Source organism: Oncorhynchus tshawytscha, linkage group LG10 (assembly GCF_018296145.1).
Source record: "Oncorhynchus tshawytscha isolate Ot180627B linkage group LG10, Otsh_v2.0, whole genome shotgun sequence".
In the NCBI taxonomy this organism is placed as follows: domain Eukaryota; kingdom Metazoa; phylum Chordata; class Actinopteri; order Salmoniformes; family Salmonidae; genus Oncorhynchus; species Oncorhynchus tshawytscha.
In genome coordinates, this window is record NC_056438.1 from 70,829,918 (window position 1) to 70,849,569 (window position 19,652).

General features: G+C 42.9%; 1 protein-coding gene across 1 annotated transcript in view; it reads left to right on the plus strand.

The window, feature by feature from the left end:
- Positions 1-945: 945 nt before the first annotated feature.
- Positions 946-19,652, plus strand: part of LOC112237791 (protein unc-13 homolog A) — a 121,633-nt gene continuing 102,926 nt past the window's right edge. Inside the window, 3 exon segments of the mRNA XM_042329593.1 lie at positions 946-1,303; positions 17,764-17,793; positions 19,192-19,291. Coding sequence (XP_042185527.1) covers positions 1,282-1,303; positions 17,764-17,793; positions 19,192-19,291 — 152 coding nt within the window. The 5' untranslated portion in view covers positions 946-1,281.

The following is a 19,652-nucleotide window of genomic DNA, read 5'->3' on the forward strand; positions in this document are numbered from 1 at the left end:
AAAACATCTCCTTGATCCATATTGAATTCAGGCTGTAATAAAACAACATGTGGAATGAGTCAAGGGGTATGAATACTTTCTGAAGGCTCTGTAAATAGCTCCCCCTTCTGGCACTGCATGTGCCCTTGTGTGTTCGAGTTTACACTTTACCTGCCTAGTGCCTATGCTTGTGTAACCGGTGTGAAATGGCTAGCTAGTTAGTGGGGTGCGCGCTAATAGCGTTTCAATCGGTGACGTCACTCGCTCTGAGACCTTGAAGTAGTTGTTCCCCTTGCTCTGCAAGGGCCGCGGCTTTTGTGGAGGAGGGACAGAAGCAATACTGTTACACTTGCAGCTATCATGTAAAGACAGGTATTAGGGACACTTACTGTGGGACCAGGTTAGGAGACCTATAGTAATTTAACAAAGCATAAAATCACATTTTTGGGTTTGTTTTGTCCTTTAATTCTACTTTTCTAGTCTAATCGGTAACATAGAAATGTTAAAATACCAAATTACTTTTAATTAATATCCTTATGTAGTCGATAAGGATAAGTAGTCAATGATGAATCAAAACTCAGAGTTAGATATAGATGTCAATGAAATGTTCTTGCCCAGGGCACCAGATGTGCCAATGAGTCTGGCCGTGACTCATTGGCTAGAGTCAGTCCCTGATTCGAAGGGAAGGTTAAAAACCAGCAGTGCTGTAGACCTTGAGGTACGAATTTGAATCGCCCTGGACTACAGGAAGCAGTGGGCAGCACTAGAATAATAATCATGTTTTTCTCGACAGTGATACAGTCCAGTACTGACAAGCACACCCCTCTTCCCCCCTGCTCCCTTCTTTGAGTACCGGAAGGAGAGACTCCCTACTCGGTCCGTGATCATCAGAGATGTATCGTGGCCCCCAGCCTATGCCTCCCCGCTGCAGCTGGTTCGCGTCACATTAAATGTGACGTCACGCGGCGCGGAGCTGTCCTCGCGCTGGTGCTGAATCAAGATGGCTGTGCGCGCGAGAGGAGCGGAGGAGAGCTGAGGGATGCAGAGACAGCGAGAGAGACGGCAAAGTGAGGGGAGCCTTTCAACAGCAAAATAAATAGCCATATCCGTGAAGAACGCACGGATTCCCTTGTAATGATGTCTTCGAATAGATTTTATGTCCACTATGGCAATATTTAGCTTATGTTTAGACGTACATCTGTAGCCTACACCGGGAGGTAACTGAGGAGTAGCCAAGCGAAGCAGTGAAGACCCAGCCGGCCGGTAGAGGACAGCCGGGGACGCTCAGCGCTGCTGTCAGAGATGTCCCTGCTCTGTGTCGGAGGTAAGAGGACATCAACATTATTATTACTATTATTATTATAATACCATTACAGTGTTACATTTCATAGGAATGTATATTTCATTTGATGTGAATGTTCTATATTGTAGGATACCAGCATCTATCCATATTCAGTGATTCATTCATCTGTTTTTATTACCTCAGCTGTCACTCATAGTGCTGAATGACCAGTAACCCTATGACCATGGAAGCCTATTATGTTGGAGTAGCTCAAATAGGGATAATGAGATACATAGGAAGACGTAGCCTATAGCCAAATATCTCACCTTCTTCACGTGAAAGACGTTTTTCTGATGACAGAGAGCAACGTGTTTTTTCAAGGGTGTCAATCTGCTTTCTATGGTGGGACAAGATCATTTTGCTAAGTGTGCTTGAAATGCAGTAAAATTGAACAAAAGTCACACTTCAGAATAAAGTAACCAGAATAGTAAGCTAAAAGCTTATGTATTCAGCTATAAGTAAGTTATCAATTATTCTCACTGACAACAGACTGGAGAGCTACTGTAGGCTATGTCTTGTCGTGAACATTTAAACATGTAATGATCAAAATATAAAAATGTAGACACGTGTTTCTGATTAATACTGCAGCTATCTATAGCACCGTTTTCCACAGACATTGTTGCAGCTGTGTGTTGCGTGCCATGCCAGTTCATGCGTGGGCGGTCAGTGTAGCAAGAAAAAGGATAGCCCCTGCCGCACTGCTGCCGCGTTGAACGAGCCTCCCTCGGTTGTGAGGGAATCCTAGGGGGGTGTTCGCGTCAGGTCGTGCCGTCTGTAGGCTAAAATGTGACATTTCCCTGTCGTGCCGCGTCACCTCATCACGCCCAGTTCCGAGATAGGCAGCTATGTTGTCATTGTTTCCGCAAAACCTAAATAATTATTAATCAGATAATTCCTTCTAAACGAATTAGCCTAAGCGGCATGGCCCACTAAGTCACTGCTTATCCATGTAGTCGAGGTTTCATTCGACGTGTTATTAATTTCTAAACACACAATGCTCAGGATGTCATAGACAAGGAGACTTTGTGGAGAGGCTTTTCATTTTTCTATTACATCACAGGCATGCCTTGCATGGTGTGGCTGTTGCTATTTCTGGAGCTAGAGAGAGAAATGTTTGTATGTTCATCAAACCAGATCTCATCTAGTGTTGCAATACATGGTCGATGGTGCCCAGCAGCAGCAGTGGTAATATTCATATGTGTACCTCGAGGTCCACAGCACTGCTGGGTTTCATCCTTCCCATCTACTCAAGAGCTGATGATTCAGACCTGAGACAATACCAGATGACTGAGAGAAAGCTCTTTCCTATCACTGACATGAACCATCAGTTAACAACCAGGAAGAGAAGAGAAACCAGCAGTGCTGTTCCCTGCTGCAGACCTTGAAGTGGTGAATTCCAATAGCACTGATGTAAGCTACAAGATTCTGTCAGAATAATACAAGCCTTTAATTCATCCTTGGGGGTCTGGTGGTGGCTGGGAATTTCACAGTGACAGGTCAAGTGGAACGGTTCATCCCACTGGGGTCCTCTCTAAAGTCCTCTGTCCGTCTTCATAACCACAATAAATAAATCAAAGACAGTTGTCAAACATGGGCCTGTCCAGATAAGGTCGCTGTAGAATATCTGTGGCTACATGCAGCTGTCTTCCCTGCTCAATGTCTGAGTCTGTGTGTGAAAATGTGTTGTTGCACTGAGAGAGTACAATCTACCTGACCCCAAGACCATGGTAGTCTAATGAGCTAATGGAATCTACCTGACTCCAAGACCATGGGAGCCTAATGAGCTAATGGAATCTACTTGACCCCAAGACCATGGTAGTCTAATGAGCTAATGGAATCTACCTGACTCCAAGACCATGGTAGCCTAACGAGCTAATGGAATCTACTTGACCCCAAGACCATGGTAGTCTAATGAGCTAATGGAATCTACCTGACTCCAAGACCATGGTAGCCTAATGAGCTAATGGAAACTACTTGACCCCAAGACCATGGTGGCCTAATGAGTTAATGAAATCTACCTGACTCCAAGACCATGGTAGCCTAACGAGCTAATGGAATCTACCTTACCCCAAGACCATGGTAGCCTAATGAGCTAATGGAATGTACCTGACCCCAAGACCGTTTTAGCCTAAGGAGCTAATGGAATCTACCTGACCCCAGGACCATGGTAGCCTAACGAGCTAATGGAATCTACCTGACCCCAGGACCATGGTAGCCTAACGAGCTAATGGAATCTACCTGACTCCAAGACCATGGTAGCCTAATGAGCTAATGGAACGTACCTGACCCCAAGACCGTTTTAGCCTAACGAGCTAATGGAATCTACCTGACTCCAAGACTGCGGTTGCAGACTGTGTGCGTGTATGTATCAGTGTGTGCATGCACGTGTATTGTTTGTGGGTGGAGGTTCCTCCCTGAATAATTTACATGGGCAGATATTTATGATTGAGTTATTAAACATTAGCTCCCTGCCTTTCTACAATCTAATTTCTTTCCCATTGATCTTCCTCATGCACTGATATTACCTGAGCTGCTTCTAGTCCTGCTGGGAGAACAAAATCAACCACTGTTTTCATCTGCTGCCACAAATCAGACGTGTGTTTAGCTATGAAAAAGCCATGTTTATATTGATTCTCCCCTTTCATTTCACTATTGAATGGTTTAATTAGCAGTGCTGCCTGGAAGAGGGACAACGGGGATAGAATTTGGATATGAATTTCAGGTTTAAAAAACTGGATCTATTTCAGATATTCAGCCTGCCTGGGAAGGAAATGGATGTTCAATCATTCAAAGCCCACTGGGCTTAAACATTGTTTCAACAATTTGTCAACGTATTTTGACAAGGATTCTACGTAGAAAATACATTGAATTTGAAAAAAGTTATCAACTGCTGTTGAGGGTGGAATTTCAACCACAGGATGTCATCATTGTAACAAATGTTCATAGGCAAAACTTGTTTCAAAGCTACAAATGCAACATTTTATACATCAGATATTCAACATATCCACTATCAGAAAATAAATGATAGTCTGGGGAGCATCTCCTACTGTAGAGTTATAGCTACAGATATTCATATGGTCTCCCATCCAGGGTTTAAACCAAGCCCTGCGTAGCTTGATATTTGACAACGGCTAATATCAATGTGCTTTGATGAGAATTCCTAATGAGCAATTTCTTAAACCTCTAGAGTCTAAGCCTTAAAAATGTATTAAAAAAGGATCAGCTAAACATTGAATTTGGCATTACTGCTATGAGCCAATAGAAAAGCATTGAACAACAGATATGGAACAGTCAAAAAATCTCAAATAAGTTTGTTTTGAAGTGTCTGTCCTGTATCTGAAAGATAGATCCCATTATTTTAGGCACTAAACTATCTCCATATATACAGTAGTTAACACGAGTCTAGGCTTGTGGGCGTCCTAAATGGAGAAACCATCGTGAGAGTCACAGCTTTCCAAAGAGGTGTCAAATTAGTGGGTAGCCCAGACCATTGGTTGGCAGAAGAGGCTGTACTGGTTATATAGTGTAGCAGGTTCAAGGGTGTGGGGTTTCCACGTCACCAAGTTCAATAACCAAACACGCACACGGAGCACAACTAGAATGCAAATGGGGAGTTTATTAGGGAGTTTTGCACACTAGGGAAAAGGGGGGAATTCACCAACCATTTCACAGTCCACAATCCATTCTCATCATCCGTTCTCCTGGGGTAATCCTAAAACTCAGGTCCTCAGCCAATCCAGTTGTGTGGGGGTGGTCAGACAGTCCAGGTCACAACGGGTACACACACAGTTAATTCACTTACTCATCACAACACAAACTTCCCTCTACATTTTCTGCCCCGCTGGGCGGGCCGCTTCCTCTTTTATTCCCCATGCTCCCTAGCTTAGTGATCCACAGGCTCGTCTCGTTGGTGCAGGAAGTCCATTAAGGCTCAGGGGTGGAGCCAGTGGGCTGCAAGACATCTCCCGTCAATGACCACTCCCCTCACCTCTCCCTGCCATGTGCCACAATAGTGACAGTTCAAGTGGAACGGTTCATCCCTCTGGGGTCCTCTCTAAAGTCCTCTGGCCGTCTTCATAACCACAATAAATAAATCAAAGACAGTTGTCAAACATGGGTCTGTCCAGATAAGGTCGCTGTAGAATCTCTGTGGCTACATGTGTGAAAATGTGTTGTTGCACTGAGAGAGTACAATCTACCTGACCCCAAGACCGTGGTAGTCTAATGAGCTAATGGAATGTACCTGACCCCAAGACCATGGTAGTCTAATGAGCTAATGGAATCTACCTGACCCCAAGACCATGGTAGCCTAATGAGCTAATGGAATGTACCTTGACCCCAAGACGGTGGTAGCCTAATGAGCTAATGGAATCTACCTGACCCCAAGGCCATGGTAGCCTAATGAGCTAATAGAATCAACCTGACCCCAAGACCGTGGTAGCCTAATGAGCTAATGGAATCTACCTGAATATAATCACAGCCGTATATATTCCCCCCCAAGCAGACACATCGATGGCTCTGAACAAACTTTATTTGACTCTTTGCAAACTGAAATCCATACATCCTGAGGCTGGATTCATTGTAGCTGGGGATTTTAACAAGGCTAATCTGAAAACAAGACTCCCTAAATTGTATCAGCATATCGATTGCGCAACCAGGGCTGGCAAAACCTTGGATCACTGCTATTCTAACTTCCGAGACACATATAAGGCCCTGCCCCGCCCTCCTTTCGGAAAAGCTGACCACAACTCCATTTTGTTGATCCCTGCCTACAGACAGAAACTAAAACAAGAAGCTCCCACGCTGAGGTCTGTCCAACGCTGGTCCGACCAAGCTGACTCCACACTCCAAGACTGTTTCCATCACGTGGACTGGGATATGTTTCGTATTGTGTCAGACAACAACATTGACGAATACGCTGATTCTGTGTGCGAGTTCTTTAGAACGTGCGTTGAAGATGTCGTTCCCATAGCAACGATTAAAACATTCCCAAACCAGAAACCGTGGATTGATGGCAGCATTTGCGTGAAACTGAAAGCGCTAACCACTGCTTTTAATCAGGGCAAGGTGACCGGAAACATGACCGAATACAAACAGTGTAGATATTCCCTCCGCAAGGCAATCAAACAAGCTAAGCGTCAGTATAGAGATAAAGTGGAATCTCAATTCAACAGCTCAGACACAAGAGGTATGTGGCAGGGTCTACAGTCAATCACAGATTACAAAAAGAAAACCAGCCCCGTCACGGACCAGGATGTCTTGCTCCCAGGCAGACTAAATCACTTTTTTGCCCGCTTTGAGGACAATACAGTGCCACTGACACGGCCTGCAACCAAAACATGCGGCCTCTCCTTCACTGCAGCCGAGGTGAGTAAAACATTTAAACGTGTTAACCCTCGCAAGGCTGCAGGCCCAGACGGCATCCCCAGCCACGCCCTCAGAGCATGCGCATACCAGCTGGCTGGTGTGTTTATTCAATCAATCCCTATCCCAGTCTGCTGTTCCCACATGCTTCAAGAGGGCCACCATTGTTCCTGTTCCCAAGAAAGCTAAGGTAACTGAGCTAAACGACTACCGCCCCGTAGCACTCACTTCCGTCATCATGAAGTGCTTTGAGAGACTAGTCAAGGACCATATCACCTCCACCCTACCTGACACCCTAGACCCACTCCAATTTGCTTACTGCCCAAATAGGTCCACAGACGATGCAATCTCAACCACACTGCACACTGCCCTAACCCATCTGGACAAGAGGAATACCTATGTGAGAATGCTGTTCATCGACTACAGCTCGGCATTTAACACCATAGTACCCTCCAAGCTCGTCATCAAGCTCGAGACCCTGGGTCTCGACCCCGCCCTGTGCAACTGGGTACTGGACTTCCTGACGGGCCGCCCCCAGGTGGTGAGGGTAGGCAACAACATCTCCACCCCGCTGATCCTCAACACTGGGGCCCCACAAGGGTGCGTTTTGAGCCCTCTCCTGTACTCCCTTTTCACCCACGACTGCATGGCCACGCACGCCTCCAACTCAATCATCAAGTTTGCGGACGACACAACAGTGGTAGGCTTGATTACCAACAACGACGAGACGGCCTACAGGGAGGAGGTGAGGGCCCTCGGAGTGTGGTGTCAGGAAAATAACCTCACACTCAACGTCAACAAAACTAAGGAGATGATTGTGGACTTCAGGAAACAGCAGAGGGAACAACCCCCTATCCACATCGTTTGAACAGTAGTGGAGAGGGTAGCAAGTTTTAAGTTCCTCGGCATACACATCACAGACAAACTGAATTGGTCCACCCACACAGACAGCATTGTGAAGAAGGCGCAGCAGCGCCTCTTCAACCTCAGGAGGCTGAAGAAATTCGGCTTGTCACCAAAAGCACTCACAAACTTTTACAGATGCACAATCGAGAGCATCCTGGTGGGCTGTATCACCGCCTGGTACGGCAACTGCTCCGCCCACAACCGTAAGGCTCTCCAGAGGGTAGTGAGGTCTGCACAACGCATCACCGGGGGCAAACTACCTGCCCTCCAGGACACCTACACCACCCGATGTTACAGGAAGGCCATAAAGATCATCAAGGACAACAACCACCCGAGCCACTGCCCGTTCACCCCACTATCATCCAGAAGGCGAGGTCAGTACAGGTGCATCAAAGCTGGGACTGAGAGACTGAAAAATAGCTTCTATCTCAAGGCCATCAGACTGTTAAACAGCCACCACTAACATTGAGTGGCTGCTGCCAACACACTGACTCAACTCCAGCCACTTTAATAATGGGAATTGATGGGAAATGATGTAAATATATCACTAGCCACTTTAAACAATGCTACCTAATATGTTTATATAATTATTCATCTCATATGTATTGTATATACTGTACTCTATATCATCTATGCATCTTTATCTACATGTATCACTAGCCACTTTAACTATGCCATTTGTTTATACTCATCTCTATATATACTGTATCTATATCATCTACTGCATCTTTATGTAATACATGTATCACTAGCCACTTTAACTATGCCACTTTGTTTACATACTCATCTCATATGTATATACTGTACTCGATACCATCTACTGTATCTTGCCTATGCCGCTCTGTACCATCACTCATTCATATATCTTTATGTACATATTCTTTATCCCCTTACACTTGTGTGTATAAGACACAAGTAGTTTTGGAATTGTTAGTTAGATTACTTGTTGGTTATTACTGCATTGTCGGAACTAGAAGAACAAGCATTTCGCTACACTTGCATTAACATCTGCTAACCATGTGTATGTGACAAATAAAATTTGATTTGATTTGACCCCAAGACCGTGGTAGTCTAATGAGCTAATGGAATCTATCTGACCCCAAGACCGTGGTAGTCTATTGAGCTAATGGAATCTATCTGACCCCAAGACTGTGGTACCCTAATGGAATCTAAGACCGTGGTAGTCTAATGAGCTAATGGAATCTATCCCCCAAGACCGTGACCCCAAAGACCGTGTAGTCTAATGAGCTAGGAATCTACCTAATGAGCTAATGGAATCTACCTGACCCCAAGACCGTGGTAGTCTAATGAGCTAATGGAATCTATCTGACCCCAAGACCGTGGTAGTCTAATGAGCTAATGGAATCTACCTGACCCCAAGACCGTGGTAGTCTAATGAGCTAATGGAATCTACCTGACACCAAAACCGTGGTAGTCTAATGAGCTAATGGAATCTACCTGACCCCAAGACCGTGGTAGTCTAATGAGCTAATGGAATCTACCTGACCCCAAGACCGTGGTAGTCTAATGAGCTAATGGAATCTATCTGACCCAAGACTGTGGTAGTCTAATAAGACTGTGGTAGTCTAATGAGCTAATGGAATCTATCTGACACCAAAACCGACCCCAAGACCCTGACCCCAAGACCGTGGTAGTCTAATGAGCTAATGGAATCTATCTGACCCCAAGACTGTGGTAGTCTAATGAGCTAATGGAATCTACCTGACACCAAAACCATGGTAGTCTAATGAGCTAATGGAATCTACCTGACACCAAAACCGTGGTAGCTAGTAAACTCCAGATATACAGTACTTCCATACATTTTTTAAACTAGTTTCCTGGGGATCTTTAGACAAGTATTGTGAGGCTTGTGAGCGTCCTAGAGCAAAACGGAGAACACCATTGTGTTCATGAGAGTCTCAGCTTACCACAGAGTTGTCATATTAATAGGTTGCCCAAACCTTCCGGACGCTACAGACAGAAGTTGGCAGAAGAGGCTGTACCAACTTAGAACAAAATTAAGTCTCATCTTTCAATAGTTTGTTGGCCAAACCGTTTGAACGCTACAGACGTTTTCGTGACAAGACCGATTTTCCGGATGTCTCATGGTTTGACAAACATCGCTCTAGCTCTACCACCTTTCCCCGCAGATGCGGAAGGGCGATATCGGCGGATGCGGTAGATTGAGGAGCAGCCATGCAATAAAACAGATATCTTTATCTTAAACAGATGGATTTTGATTGGGATTTTTTATTATGTTGTTTAGATTTCTGTAGGGGCGGGGAAGTTGTAGGTCAAGGGTTAATAACTGCATATATTCACTGTTGCAATCAAAATCATTCCAAAGGATAGGTTTAACAGAGCAGGTGAAATGTAATCACAAGTCTTATAGTATCACGGAGACTCTTTAGGCCTACAGTATGTAGCATTTACAAAGTCATCAACAGCAATTGTTTCAATTCAACCCAGGGTTCAAATAAACATAAACAACACATAAAGTATTGTCCATGTAGGTCAAGCTTTGGTTCATGTCTTCACATGAATCATTAATATGTTGGATTCATGTCTCCATCTTAAAGAATACGACTAAATCTAATCCAACTTTAAATGCACTTCAAATAGAGTTTGATCTGATGTAGTCCTATTCTTTAATGTTGATTCTTGGTTGAGATGGAGATGTGAATCCAACATATCAATTATTCATTTGTAGACAAACTAAGTCAGTGCCACAACATGTACATCTCCTTCAAATATTGATATTTGGTTGCGTTGATAACCAAACACAATTCAATATCACTTTTGCAATACAGTAAATAGCCTATTAACTTGATGACAAGTAAACAAATAATATGTTGGATTCAGGTCTGCAACTGGGCCAAATATAAAGGTTAAAGAACAGGATTAAAACAGTGGTAGCATTAGATATCCTTTAAATGTGGATATATAACCGAACACACAATTCAATAATACTTTTGTAATACAGTAAATAGTCTAAAGTTAAGGCTTTCTTACAAACGGATGTAACAGTATTTATTCAACTTTAAAACGAGTAACACCATCCATGGCCACATGTTGAGGTTAGCCTACTGTAACTATGAATGTCTTCTTATGTCGTCATAGAGAGCACGCATGTTCAAGATAGCATACAACGGTCGCAGGTCTGTGGAGATCTTCACTATTACTGTAATAATCTGTGCAGAATCTCAAACAGCATTGATCACTTGCACCATGTACTTTGTAATCTCAACTGCAATCCAGGTCATTTGGTTCTGCTATTAGATGAAGCACAGTGAAAACATATTTAATTGTTGTATAAATACAAAACATCTGACATTGTATTCCCATTTGAACTTTGTTGTGCTTTAAAATGGTTAAAAGCACAGTGATAACACATTTAGATGACAACTCAACCAAAAATCAGACATTGTTTTTCCTTTGGAATTTGGTTGTGTTACTAAAATATAAACACAACATGCAACAATTTCAAAGATCTTACTGATTTACAGTTCATATAAGGAAATCAGTCCATTTAAAGGAATTCATTAGGCCCTAATCTATGGATTTCACATAACTAGGAATACAGATATGCATCAGTTGGTCACAGAAACCCCCCAAAAAGGTAAGGGTGTGAATCAGAAAACCAGTCAGTATCTGGTGTGATCACCATTTGCCTCATGCAGCGTGACACATCTCCTTCACATATAATTGATCAGGCTGTTTATTGTGGCCTGTGGAATGTTGTCCCACTCCTCTACAATGGCTGTGCGAAGTTGGTGGATATTGGCAGGAACTGGAACACGCTGTCGTACACGTACGCATCCCAAACATGCTCAATGGGTGACATGTCTGGTGAGTATGCAGGCCATATAAGAACTGGGACATTTTCAGGTTCCAGGATTGGTGTACAGATCTTTGGGGCATGGGGCCATGCATTATCATGCTGAAACAAGAGGTGATGGTCACGGATGAATGGCCTCAAGATCTCGTCACTGTATCTCTGTGCGGTCAAATTGCCATCAATAAAATGCAATTATTGATTGTTGTCCATAGCTTATTCCTGTCCATACAGTAACCCCACCACCACCATGGGGTACTCTGTTTACAACGTTGACATCAGCAAACTGCTCGCCCACACATCGCCATACACGTGGTCTGTGGTTGTGAGGCTGGTTGAACGTACTGCCAAATTTTCTAAAACTATGTTGGAGGCAGTTTACATTAGATAAATGAACATTCAATTCTCTGGTAACAGCTCTGGTGGACATTCCTGCAGTCAGCATGCCAACTGCCCGCTCTGTCAAAACTTGAGACATCTGTGGCATTGTGTTGTCTGACAAAACGGCACATTTTGGGTGTCCTTTTATCATCCCATGTACAAGGTGCACCTGTGTTTAATCAGCTTCTTGATATGCCACCCCTGTCTGAATTGATTATCTTGGCAAAGGAGAAATGCTCACTAAGAGGGAGGTTAAAAAAAAATGTGTGCACAGTATTTGAGAAAACATTTAGCTTTTTTGTGAATATGGAACATTTCTGGGATCTTTTATTTCAGTTCATGAAACATGGGACCAAGACTTTACATGTTGTGTTTATATTTTTGTTCAGTGTAGATGGTTGAAAGCATAGTGATAACACATTGGGAATTCAACAAACTTCTGGCTGACTTTTTGAGGGGTGAATAAAGTTTGAAATCTCATTGATCAAAGTCTCTATCCAAATATTACCCAAATGTCCACATTGAAATGGCGTTGTTTGCCCAGTGGGAGGTGATTCTTTGTTTAAAAACAACATGATGAAGAAGATAAAGAATAGCTTCAGTTCTTCACCCACACAACACAGGGCTACAGGCAGGTAGGTACACGTGCTTCAGCCTCCTTTACATAATACACTAACTTCATCGGTATTCCAGTAAGGCTCACTCATCACTAGTTTAGTGTGTGTGTGTGTGCTTGTGCGTGTGTGTGTGTGTGTGTTTGTGTGTAGAATGCCTCTTCTCTCTTAGTCAGGGAATTTCACGTGTCGTCTTTCCTCCATTGTCATGGAGACTTGGGCCAGGCAGGCAGGCCTCTAGAAAGTATTATGGGCTGTGCAGGTGGGGGTTGTTGAATATTAAAACTCGCTGTGGATGCAATATGACTGTGTGTGTGTGTCTGTGTGTGTGTGGCCTCAGACCCATACGAAACATACTTGATGTATTTCTGAGCACCTCCAACACATATGAAACCTACTAATGGTCTAATTACTTCAGACAGAAATGAAAGTAGATGAGTTGGTCGGGGAGGATGGGTCGACGTAATCCGTGACGTCAACAAATCCAAAGGTTGGGTGTTCGAGTCACGCAGGGGACAACTGTAGGATTTTAGCAAACCCTTCCCCTAACCTTTATTCTAAGCTTAACCCACTTCACCTAACCTTTTACGTAAACAATCCTTTGTCGTTAGTTATCCTAACCACCAACATAAATTCTCCCAGTAATTTTCCTTTGTTGTTACAGCGCAACAAGCACCCAGGTCTGAGTGAAAGACATATTTTTATTTTTTATTTTTTTCACCTTTATTTAACCAGGTAGGCTAGTTGAGAACAAGTACTCATTTACAACTGTGACCTGGCCAAGATAATGCACAGCAGATTGACACATACAACAACACAGAGTTACACATGGAATAAACAAACATACAGTCAATAATACAGTAGAATTTTTTTTTTAAAGTCTATATACAGTGTGCGCAAATACATTTAGATTAGGTGAGGTAAGGCAATAAATAGGCCAAGGATGTCGAAGTAATTACAATATAGCAATTAAACACTGGAATGGTAGATGTGCAGAAGATGACTGTGCAAGTAGAGATACTGGGGTGCAAAGGAGCAAGATAAATAAATAAATGCAGTATGGGGATGAGATAGTTGGATGGGCTGTTTACAGATGGGCTATGTACAGGTGCAGTGATCTGTGAGCTGCTCTGACAGCTGGTGCTTAAAGCTAGTGAGGGAGATATGAGTCTCCAGCTTCAGTGATTTATGCAATTCGTTCCAGTCATTGGCAGTAGAGAACTGGAAAGAAAGGCACCCAAGGGAGGAATTGGCTTTGGGGGTGACTAGTGAAATATACCTGCTGGAGCACGTGCTACGGCTGGGTGCTGCTATGGTGACCAGTGAGCTGAGATAAGGCGGGGGTTTAACTAGCAAAGACGTGTAGATGACCTGGAGCCAGTGGATTTGGCGACGAGTATGAAGCGAGGGCCAGCCAACGAGAGCGTACAGGTCGCAGTGGACTGCATCCAATTAGTTGAGTAGAGTGTTGAAGGCTATTTTATAAATGACATCGCCGAAGTCGGGGATGGGTAGGATGGTCAGTTTTACGAGGGTATGTTTGGCAGCATGAGTGAAGGATGCTTTGTTGCGAAATAGGAAGCCGATTCTAGATTTAATTTTGGATTGGAGATGCTTAATGTGAGTCTGGAAGGAGAGTTTACGGTCTAGCCAGACACCTAGGTATTTGTAGTTGTCCACGTACTCTAAGTCAGAACCGTCCAGAGTAGTGATGCTGGACGGGCGGGCAGGTGCAGGCAGCGATGGGTTGAAGAGCATGCATTTAGTTTTATTTGCATTTAAGAGCAGTTGGAGGCCATGGAAGGAGAGTTGTATGGCATTGAAGCTCATCTGGATGTTAGTTAGCACAGTGTCCAAAGAAGGGCCAGAAGTATACAGAATGGTGTCATCTGCGTAGAGGTGGATCAGAGAATCACCAGCAGCAAGAGCGATATCATTGATGTATACAGAGAAGAGAGTCGGCCCGAGAATTGAACCCTGTGGCACCCCCGTAGACACTGCCAGAGGTCCGGACAACAGGCCCTCCGATTTGACACACTGAGCTCTATCAGAGAAGTAGTTGGTGAACCAGGCGAGGTAATCATTTGAGAAACCAAGGCTGTTGAGTCTGCCAATAAGAATGTGGTGATTGACAGAGTCGAAAGCCTTAGCCAGGTCGATGAATACGGCTACACAGTAATGTCTCTTATCGATGGCGGTTATGATATCGTTTAGGATAATACTAAGCATCCTCCAATTCGTTTGCTATGGTACAACTAGGTAAAACGTATGAAACTACACGTCCTTTGATACTACCTGTCCTTTTATTCCTATGATATTGTACAACCGCTATTCCTTTCATAATGTAACGTATAGAATAACAAGAATTCCCCCGAGACTACATTGGTCTGTGTGTGTGTGGGTAGGGAAAGTGTAGGGCATTAACTATGCAGGCATGAGTTACGTCAGAGCTGTTTAAACAGTACTGCAGAGGGATAGAGTGGGCGTTATAGAGACAAAACCACAAAATATATTCAACCCACACTCTCAGAATAGGATAACAGGATGTGTTTCTTTATTACAAAAAAACACACACACATTTGGCATTATAGCCTTAATTGAAACAACCCTTTGAGAGGGATGCCGAAAATGCAGAAATATATAGTTATTTTAAAATAAATAACTTTTTATTGCACTTCTGTTGTCCTTCAAGAGGCTAGTGACTGTAACTGGTTTGCACAGTGTAGATGATTCACATTGACTGCAAGGTAGCAACACATATTCTCCCCTTCTCCAATATGACAAGTCTCTGTACAGTGCTCAGAGAATCAGCACGTCCACCTTCTCTCTCTACTGCAACACCACTGTGGATAACACACCACAGGCCAGTCATACTAGTGGAGCCTCCTCCCATGTCTGAGTTCCAAATGGCACACTATTCCCTACATAATGCACTCCTTTTGACCAGGGCTATAGGGGGAATAGGGTGTAGGTAAATAGGGTGCCATTTAGGACACAGACTATGAGAGTGCACTACAGCCTCTGCTATATAGTAAGTGGTTTGCTGCGTGTTAATGCTTCTGTCTATGTGTGTGATTGGTATAAGAAATGTATGGGTTTTGAAAAGGACAATTGTTCTGGCAACAAAATGTGGCAATACTTGGACTTAATGCTACATCCACTTAAATGGACGAATGCTAAATGCTAATGCTAATAGTGTACAATTGAACAGTGAAAGTAAGGTACAAACAGATCCTCTGTTAAGTAGGTTGACTATGAAACAAATCATATATATATATAGTAAACAAAACATCAGATGAACAAATAAAGAACTCACTTTGGTCCAAGAGACAACAGGACCGTGGTAGCCTAACCAGCTAATGTCCTCAGATGATGACAGCCATCACGGCCAGCCACAGACCTTTTGTGCTCAAACAAAAAAAAGTGCACCCAACATTTTTTGAGGCCACAACCGCAGTCACAGATTTGCTGACAAATTATCACTTTTATTATTTAGATACATAGAATAGATGTCTTAATGAAAAAATTAAATTACATAAATAAATAACATTTAGTATCAAATGTGTAAGTTTTAGTCACTTTACTAATAGCAATAACAATAACAAAATAATAATAAAATATTCTAAAACTCTGATGAGTAAAATATTTTGCACAACTATTTTGAATTTGAATAAACGCTGCACTATTTAACAATTAACCAACACAATGAAAACAGAAGATTGGGAAAAATACTGTAACCTATCATGACTATATGCAACCCAACTCCATCTGTTTCCACTATGTATCCTACCTGGCTGAAACTTTGATCTAGTGGAATAAGTATTGAGGAGCATCAAATCAAATGTATTAGTCACATACACAGTTTACAGCATGTATGTGCAAGCTCCCTCAGCAATGCAGTACATGAATCAATAAAAACAACTATAATGACCCCTCTGTGGAAAGATGAGACTCTCGCGACCACGATGGTGTTCTCCATTCTTCTCCACGACTCCCACAAGCGTCTTGGGACCCGTCTGAAGTCGGTACAGCCAATCTGCCAACTTCTGTTTCTAGTGTCCGAACATGTTTGGGCTACACACTCATATGGCCCCTCTGTGGAATTGTGAGACTCTCACAAACACCTAGTTTTAGGTTGTTTTGCTCTAGGACACCAACAGGCTCACAAGACTCATCTGAAGGTCTCCCGGTACCAGTGGGAAAAAATGATGGAAGTACAGTATATATGGAGACTGTTCAGTCCCAAAAATAAGGGCTTAAATACATGAATACGTCCTGATCTTTCTTATACCTCTCAGATATAGGACAGACGCTTTCAAACAAGCTTCCTTTACATTTTTTTTTGGGGGGGGGGGACTATCTGTTGTTCAATGTTAAAGCCAATTTATGCTTTATACGAAAATGTGGTTGGAGGCGCCATATCGATGGCGTGACGCAATTGCAGAGCCTCTGGAGGCATGCAGAGTCCAAATTGAGCTCCGTATCGCATCACTGTGCACCTTTCAAATTCTGTAACAATGCGAGGGCTCTGTCTAGCTCCCCATTAACATGATTGGTTGACGGTAGGTGACGATGGGAGGTCCTATATAAACACAAACTCACTTCCTTTGCAACTTCCTTCACAACAGCTCTATAGACTATAGACAACAGGACCGTTGTATGAATGCCCTGACTTCTGCAGAGACCGTATCACCATAAATGCTGCATGGCCAATGCAGACCACAGATTAACCATGCAGCGCCTTTTAGTCAATGTGTTTGTATGGGCTAATTGCAGTAAGGTCAAAAAAATGTAACAAAAAAATGTATATATATATTTTTATACTTCTAAATCAAATAGCAACATGATTATTGGTATGATGTTCTTAAAACAATTCCATATAGCTTAGTAAAACAAGTTTTCACACGTACAGGAAATCGGATGGAATTATACCACCATCCAACTTTCCAGAGATCCAGAGAAATGATCCAACATGAGAACTGCCCACAAAACAGGGTTGTCACTAGTTACCACAGCCACAATGTCATAAACGTTCCTATTTCTACAATGTATCTTCTTAAAATGTGATTTTAAACCTAGCCCTAACCTTAGCCACACTGCTAATCTTATGCCTAACCCTAACCTTAGCCACACTGCTAATCTTATGCCTAACCCTAACCTTAAGTAATATTTTATAGACAGTTTTTACTTTGCGGTTGTGGTAACTAGTGACAACCACAAAACAGGAAACTGGAACCCATTTTGGAGGTTAACAGCTCCAGCATGTTATGTTCTGTATGTAAGAGTTCTGTCGACAGATGGTGTTGCCCTGTGTGACTGTGTTCCTCTCTATGTTTTCACAGTGAAGAAAGCCAAGCTGGATGGAGCCCAAGGTATGTGCTGCTGGGAACCTGGAAATAGAATAGACAAAACAGGACTGGGTTGGGGAAAACTTGCTAGCTATGTTTTATAGGGACAGGAGTTTACCTGATCATGCGTGGCTGGTCAGGTCATGTGCTGAGGAAAAACTCCTGCCCTGGTCCTAGATCTGTGTTTCAGCCAACTTCTCTGACTAGAGTTCTTATATGGAGCATTTCTTTCCTCTCCTCTTCAGTTGTTTCTTTCTCTACCCCTCACAGATAAATTCAGTTATTTCACTCTCTACCCCAAACAGATAAATGCAGTTATTTCACTCTCTACCCCTCACAGATAAATTCAGTTCTTTCACTCTCTACCTCTCACAGATAAATTCAGTTCTTTCACTCTCTACCCCAAACAGATAAATGCAGTTATTTCACTCTCTACCCCTCACAGATAAATTCAGTTCTTTCACTCTCTCACAGATAAATTCAGTTCTTTCATTCTCTACAGATAAATTCAGTTCTTTCAGATAAATTCAGTCTTTCTCTCTACCCTCACAGATAAATTCAGTTCTTTCACTCTCTACCCCTCACAGATAAATTCAGTTCTTTCACTCTCTACCCCTCACAAAAATTCAGTTCTTTCACTCTCTACCCCTCTCAGATAAATTCAGGTCTTTCACTCTCTACCCCTCACAGATGAATTCAGTTCTTTCACAATCTACCCCTCACAGATAAATTCAGTTCTTTCACTCTCTACCCCTCACAGATAAATTCAGTTCTTTCATTCTCTACCCCTCACAGATAAATTCAGTTCTTTCACTCTCTACCCCTCACAGATAAATTCAGTTCTTTCACTCTCTACCTCTCACAGATAAATTCAGTTCTTTCACTCTCTACCCTCACAGATAAATTCAGTTCTTTCACTCTCTACCCCTCACAGGTAAATTCAGTTCTTTCACTCTCTACCCCTCTCAGATAAATTCAGGTCTTTCACTCTCTACCCCTCACAGATGAATTCAGTTCTTTCACAATCTACCCCTCACAGATAAATTCAGTTCTTTCACTCTCTACCCTTTCACAGAGAAATTCAGTTCTTTCACTCTCTACCCTTCACAGAGAAATTCAGTTCTTTCACTCTCTACCCTTCACAGATAAATTCAGTTCTTTCACTCTCTACCTTTCACAGATAAATTCAGTTCTTTCACTCTCTACCCTTTCACAGAGAAATTCAGTTCTTTCACTCTCTACCCTTCACAGATAAATTCAGTGAGCTATTTTTCTCCCTCACAGATAAATGCTGTTCTTTATCACTCTACCCCTCACAGAGTAAATCAGATATTTCTGACTCTACCCCTCACAGAGTAATTCAGTACTTTCTCACTCTACCCCTCACAGAGTAATTCCGGTCTTTCTCTCTCTCACTCACAGAGAAGTTCAACACGTATGTGACCCTGAAGGTGCAAAATGTGAAGAGCACGACCATCGCTGTCCGGGGAAGCCTGCCCAGCTGGGAGCAGGACTTCATGTTGTGAGTCCTCTCTCTTTCTAAGACTTCATCTCCCTCTCTTCACCATTCTCTACATCTCTATTTCCTTTTTTGTCACTCCTTCACGTCTCTGAATTCCTCTTACATCGACCTCCATCTTTCTTTATCCTCTTTATTGTTTAATGTCTTTCCGTCAGTTTATCTCTACCTCCTTTTCCCTCCTGCTCCCTCATCCGTTATTTAATCTCTTCTCCCTCGGTACCGCTATCACTCACTCCTCCTCCCTCTCCACATGGACTTCCTCCCAGTTCCTCTCACTCTATCTCTCTCTCTCCTCCTTATCTTCTTCCTTCCAGCGATTCTCTCTCTCTCCTCCTTATCCTCTTCCTACCAGCTCCCCTCT